Genomic DNA, 6571 nt, shown 5'->3' with positions numbered 1-6571 from the left:
CATTATAAGTTGTACAGTACACACTGGGACATTTTAATAACGACTACAATACAGCAGTCATTTATAAATGTTCTTTCTGACCTTTTCCATGACACTGAACAAGTGTTTCTGGGTTTTAGTTTCGGATAGATAAATAAATAAATAAATAAATAAATAAATAAATAAACTTTGCTTTCTTTTACATGCATGTAGGCAATATAAAAACCTTTTTTTCAGTCAGACAAGTCCCTAAACAATTCGGATGATGATATTATAGTGTTTGTTTAATAGTTTATTAATGTTTTTTTAGTTAAAAGCTTTGTACTGCAGAAGCGTGATCGTGGGATCTTTTTTCGCCCCCGCTGTGACGTCACGGACGGTCGCGCGGTAAGTGGGTGTGTCACTAAGAGTATATAACAAGTCTCGTGCGCGGTAACGGCTCACCAACGTGCATCACCTTATATTTTACTGGTAAGCGATATGCTAAAGTGTATTTAATAGATTTTGTGAAAAGGTAATTAAGAGAACGGTGTAATTTTTTTTTTTATTTAAAAAGCGGTTCAATTACATCTAAATTAATTGTTTTACTACTCTAGAATTCTCGGAGAAAAGATGCGGCTCTGCGCAAATCTCGCGATGTTTCTGCTGCTCGCCTGGCTCGCGCCGCGAGACTCGGCTGGACGTGGTATAACGAAGGAAAGAAAGAAAGATGTCGCCTTCAAGGGGAAATTCAACGGACACGCCAAAGAGCGGTGCACGTGGACGGCGAGCGGAGACACGCGGTACACGCTGAAGGTTACGTGCCTCGGCGTGAAAAAGGGGAAGTCTCGCCGAAGTTACACCTGTGAGTACACCGGCGAGCCCGCGCTCTGCCCCTCCTACGTCACCAACCCCAAAGCCTTTTGGAAACAGATTTCTCGCGGTCTGCAGCAGAAGAAGCAGCACCTGTGCGAGGACGCCAACGAGGTGGTCAGAGCGCGCTCGTGCAAAAACGGACCCGCGGCCGCTCACTTCAGGCTAATAAATAAAGTCCCCATGACGACGCCCGCGGTGAGGACTGGACTTGCTGAGGACATGCCTTCAACGGAATGCACGCGGCGCGCTGACCACCGAGAGCTCGCGCACGAAAAGTGCGGAAGCAACTGGGCAAACCTCTGCAACTTCATATTCCATATGGTCCAGAGTAGAGACTGCTGAGCGCGCGCGCGTGCGTTTGTGTGTACATGTGTGTTTAAATACTGTTAAGGTCCCAAATGTCCCTGAGTATTTTGACCTTTTTTTGTTTTAACAACTACAGCTTTTATACCAAAAAAGTCACTTAGGTTACGGTTGTGGTTTAAGGTTGGTGTAGTTATAGCAACATTATAGTGTGTGTGTGTGTGTGTGTGTGTGGTGTTGGGAAACAACTGTTGATATCTACAAGGAATATCTGACTATGTTGATATTCCAGCACACACTTGAGCCCAAAATACATCTGACTGATTTTTTTTAATCCATATATATTTTATCTGTATATTTTGTTTCATTTATCTATATTTACTTGCGCTTAAACTTTATTCGACCTGTGAGTCCTTCAATAAAACGAAGCCTGAACCATTTCATGTGTGAGGTTGTTCAATTTTTATCACACAAAAATCAACATTCCACTGACAGCATACAGAATATATAAATGAATGAATGAATGAAGCAATACCTTGCACTTGTGTAAAAAACACACACACACACACAATCAGGACTTGGGTTTCAACTTTCTTGTGTTAAGTCAAATAGAACCTGCTGATAAGAATCTGTTATCAGCCGTCTTTAACACGAGGAGGCGATAAGCAAAGCATTCGGCAAACTGTGTGTGTGTGTGTGTGTAACTTCAGGAGTCACTCACCTGATTCCATTTTGTTTTCGGGACTTCCTTATTCACATAAGGAACACACAAACACACACCTTCGTCAAAGATTAGCCCTCAGGTGTAGCTCTGACCCATCAGGTGCAGCTCACTTGCACTTTCTCATATCTATGACATGATGGATTCTCAAAACCTAGACGTAAAATTCACTTTTAAAGTTTAAGTCAGGTTTTAGATCTTCTTCAGTTAGGTTCATGACTTAAAATCTATTATTTTGGAAATCTGCAGTCTATATGTAATGTTTTATTTTTAAATTGCAGTCTGTGTGCTTTTCGCTTTTCTTACTGTATTATCCCCCTGATAGAGTTCGTAATCTGATGATATTTTTAGTCCCTGACCTGGTGAACCAGTATGAGGATTGGTTTATTGAGACTTTAAAGCACTTTTATAAGTCTCTGTAGAGATAGCGACATCTGCCAAATGCTGTAAATGTAAATGTTTAGAAAAATATAACACTTTTTTGTGATGAAATTGTAGTTGTAGATAATCCCAGTGAATGTAATTAGGGCAAATGGTGTATTTTTTTGAAAAAAGCTGCAATCAGTGCAATTTCTGTTCAATTTTCTTATCAGAAAAACATCTGAATGATGAATAGGCTACGACTCAGAAGTGGAAATAAATCTGCTGTATTTCCAGTCAAGTGAATTCTGTAGGGACATGTAAATACATTTATAAAGAGTTTGCATGTTCTTTGCATGCTTCAGAGATCTACAGGTCCATAGTGTGTGAATGGTTGTGTACGTGTGTGTAAGATTGTGCCCCAAGTATCGTTGGATGGGTAGATACACTATATTGCCAAAAATTTTGGGACACTCCTCTAAACTCTTAATGCTCCAGCTTCATACCGAGACATTTTCATGCTCCCAACTTTGTGGGAACAGTTTGGGGATGACCCCTTCCTGTTCCAACATGACTGCACACCAGTGCATAAAGCAAGGTCCATAAAGACATGGATGAGAGAGTTTGGTGTGGAGGAACTTCACAGAGTCCTGACCTCAACCTGATAGAACACCTTTGGGATGAATTAGAGCGGAGACTGTGAGCCAGACCAAAACTGGGACGTCTGCCTTTACATGCACTTGAGTTTAATATGTAGTTTGCCTGCTCTTTGCAGCAATAACTCCTTCAACTCTTCTGGGAAGGCTTTCCACAAGGTTTAGAAGTGTGTTTATGGAAATTTTTGACCATTCCTCTAGAAAGAAGCGCATTTGTGAGGTCAGGCACTGATGTTGGGTGAGAAGGTCTGGCTTGTAGTCTCTGCTCTTCCTTTATTTTACCAGGAAGTTTACCTGCGGCTGATTATTTCTTAATGGTGAAGTCAGGCCGTTCTTTTAACTAGATAAAAATACAAAAATATTGTCAATGTCTCAGCATCCCCAAACTTGATGGATTGCACAGATTCCATTTCCAAATTTACAAAATGTACTCGCTTTAATGATTCCTCATGATAAAAGCTTGAGAATCAAACAGTGTTGGTTATAATTAAAGCTTAAGGTTTTTATATCAGTTAAAAGAGATGATTCTAAATATTTTAGCTCAAAACAGGTGTTAATAAGAGTTTATTAAGCTTCATTAATTAATCAAAATATTTTTAATAATGCTATAACATTAACGATTTTCCCCAAAAACAGTTTATGTGCAAGTCTCGCCCCTGCTTCAGTGAATAATCTCAGCTAGATACTGTAGTTTTGTACAGAGGAACTAATCATAAAGACTGTCCTGTGCTCATTCGGGATTCTTACTCACACAGGACTGGTTCAGTAAAGGGCATCGTATTCACACACTCGTTCCCACCCCGGGGGCAGTTTATCTCGACTAATCCGCATACTGTACCTGCATGTTTTAGGAAGGAAGGAAGGAAGGAAGGAAACTGGAGAACCTGAATAAATTTCAGAGGAACATGGGGAAACCTGTGAAACTAGATACAGACAGTAAGTCGAGCTCAGGACTGATGGACTTGTGCTGACTTCAAACAAACTGCAACTTCTGAATCCACTCTAGATATGTTGTTAGCACTCTTAGTTATTGTCCTGCATGGACGAACAGAGGTAACTTGAGAATCCAACGGAAACCCATGTGAAACCAAGCGAAACACTATATACATGAGCTGGGAATAAAATTATGGACCTTGTGAGCTGTGAGGCTGCAATGAGTCCCATTGTGTCACTGTGTCCTTGTATGTGTTGAAAGAAAAAGAAGACTTCATTATTGCCACACAAACATTATAGCACAATGGAATGCTTTTTTCTTCACATATCCCAGCTTATGAGGTTGAGGTCAGGGCACAGAGGCAGCTATGATGCAGCCCCCTGGAGCAAGAAGGGTTAAGGGCTTTTTCTTAAGGGACCAACAGTGGTGGTGCTGGGGCTTCAACCCTGACCTTATGATCACCGACCCGGAGCCTTAATCACTTAGATATAGTGTATTATATTGTGTCTATTTGTGTAGCAATTGCTTGTATTTCCTGTATGTTAATCCGTGCACTTCTATATAATACCATAGCATGCACTTGTTTGTGTGTCTATAAGCAGTCTCTCCATCTTTCCGGATCATGTTTGTACATGCGCCGATCTCCACATGGGCTTCAAGACAAAAGATCAAAGGCAGGACTTCTAGGAAGGGGAGTGTGCAGACACACACACACACACACACATGGACACACACATTCCTCTGACTCACTCACACATGCCACACTCTAAAGGTAATATTTGCTTGGTATGTTCACATGACAATAGTGGACCTTAAAAAGGGATCAGTCCATTGAGAAATCCACGTTCGATCACCACTACTTCCACATGCTTGCACAAGAGATGACAAGCATCGTGGACTCAAAATTGTTTTGCTTACCGTTATGGATAGAATGAAGCATGAAGATGGGATCTCCCAAAACACACCTCAACCACCACCCGCCCACTACCTACCACACACATAGCCGAAGCCACGTGTATTGTTTAGGAAGTTTTCGGGTGTTTCAGCTACATTATTCTGTTGTGCGTGGCTTAAGGTGGCCTGACATCCCCACCCCTTAAACACAACACTCTGATTGGTCAAACCCACTCCTGCACTCCACCCACACTTAATGGTCAAACATCTACCCTATTGTTCTCCATACATGGTGAGGAGTATGTATCTATATACTCTCAAGGAACTAGGTCAGGAAGAACCTTCCAGAACATTCTAAAAACATTCATGCGTGGAGCCACAAATTCTCAGGTTACAGCAAATGGCAAGATAAAAATTTCCTGAATTACGTGACCGCATCTACAATGATCCCACGTTTAAGAAACAGTTAACATAAGTCCAAAAATGGAATTTGTTCCTGTTTTCTTGTGTCTATGTTCAGTATTGAGTGTCTTTGTTATGTCACACTCCACAGTGGTGGTTAATATGTCTAGCGGATAATTATCAATAATTGTCTAGCCTTCCAGGGGCATTAAATTTATAGAAAAGTGAAAAAAATGGATGTTTTTTTCCACATGAATGGTTCTATCTTCAAGGTAAATGCTGATATCACGCTCATTTCCGCTCTCTGAGATGCGCCAAGTGCTTGTTCATAAGAATCTAAAATGAAAGTGTTATCTTCAACCATTAAAATTCTGTGTAAGGTTATCCAACAGAGGGGAAAAACACGTCACACTGAAAGCCAACAGAGTCCTGACTCATTTTGTCCCATAAGTCATAACTGTAAAATAGCATTACTAAAAAGCAGAGCTCTTGGTTCAGTTTGTTTCTGCACATATCTAGTTTGCTATTTATTGTTATTGTTGTAATGTTGTAATCAGTGTAACGTTAAATAAATTAGCAATATGATTAAAAATTATTAATCATATATATTTCTTAAGGACAGTAACACAAGCTCAGGATCGAATAATGAACACTAAATCTTGGGCATTATTACACTTCATCACAATTTTTAACTTCACCAACTAGATAATGAATTAACAATGCCAAAAATAAAAACAATGAACAGCTTTATATTTAGTCCCAAAGTCTTCATTTGTTACATTTTAGATTTAAAAATACATCGCTTTAAAAATTCATTGCTGTCAATTGGTCATAAACTTTGACAAACACATTAGAAATAGATTTTTGATAGCCTTCTGTTCTTGCTGGAAAAATGCATCCTCTGTAGCTGTTGCGTGATCCTGTTCCTCTCCAGACAGGTCCATGCAAGCTGAGCTGCTCGCGCCTACGTGCGATGCATGTAATACTACCTGAATCCGGTTCCTGATGAGTACATCGATTTGGGCAGTTTTATTTTAGAGTATTAGAGCATTTTTTAATTAGTTGTTAAAGCATAATTTTTCAATATTGTGGTGATGGCTAAACTTCACTACAAAGCATCTTCTGTGATATGTGGTGTATGTTAAAGATGCTTGCTTTTGTGTAGGTCCTACCCATTTTATTATTAGTCCATTAGTTCGATACAGTGTTGCATGGTGGTGGTAGCATTGCCATCTCACAGCTCCGCAGTTCCTAGTTCAGAGCTAGATCAGGTCCTATGTTGTGTTCTCCCTGTGTATATATGGGTTTCTTCTGGGTTCTCTGGTTTCCTCCCACCTCCCATAAACATTGTCTAGGTAAATTGCTAAAAGGTGTAAATAGCTATAAACATATTAGAGATAACTCTGTATCTGTGTCTGCTCAGTGTTCAAAATATATATGTCTGTATGTATGTATGTATGTACCTGT

General features: G+C 39.9%; 1 protein-coding gene across 2 annotated transcripts; it reads left to right on the top strand.

The window, feature by feature from the left end:
- The first annotated feature begins 293 nt into the window (after positions 1–293).
- fgfbp1b (fibroblast growth factor binding protein 1b) lies at positions 294–1577 on the top strand. Of its 2 annotated transcripts, none has more exons than XM_058384121.1 (2): positions 294–450; positions 576–1577. In XM_058384121.1, exon 2 carries the CDS (start codon positions 592–594, stop codon positions 1174–1176), a length of 585 nt encoding a protein of 194 aa, XP_058240104.1. In that variant the 5' UTR covers positions 294–450; positions 576–591; the 3' UTR covers positions 1177–1577. The 2 variants fall into 2 exon arrangements, with proteins under 2 accessions (XP_058240104.1, XP_058240106.1); XM_058384123.1 differs by lacking the exon at positions 294–450 and adding an exon at positions 476–493.
- Positions 1578–6571: the final 4994 nt, after the last annotated feature.

This window comes from Hemibagrus wyckioides, linkage group LG29, assembly GCF_019097595.1.
Source record: "Hemibagrus wyckioides isolate EC202008001 linkage group LG29, SWU_Hwy_1.0, whole genome shotgun sequence".
NCBI classification, from domain to species: domain Eukaryota; kingdom Metazoa; phylum Chordata; class Actinopteri; order Siluriformes; family Bagridae; genus Hemibagrus; species Hemibagrus wyckioides.
The sequence above is the reverse complement of the archived record's forward strand: the minus strand, read 5'-3'. Positions and strand labels throughout refer to the sequence as shown.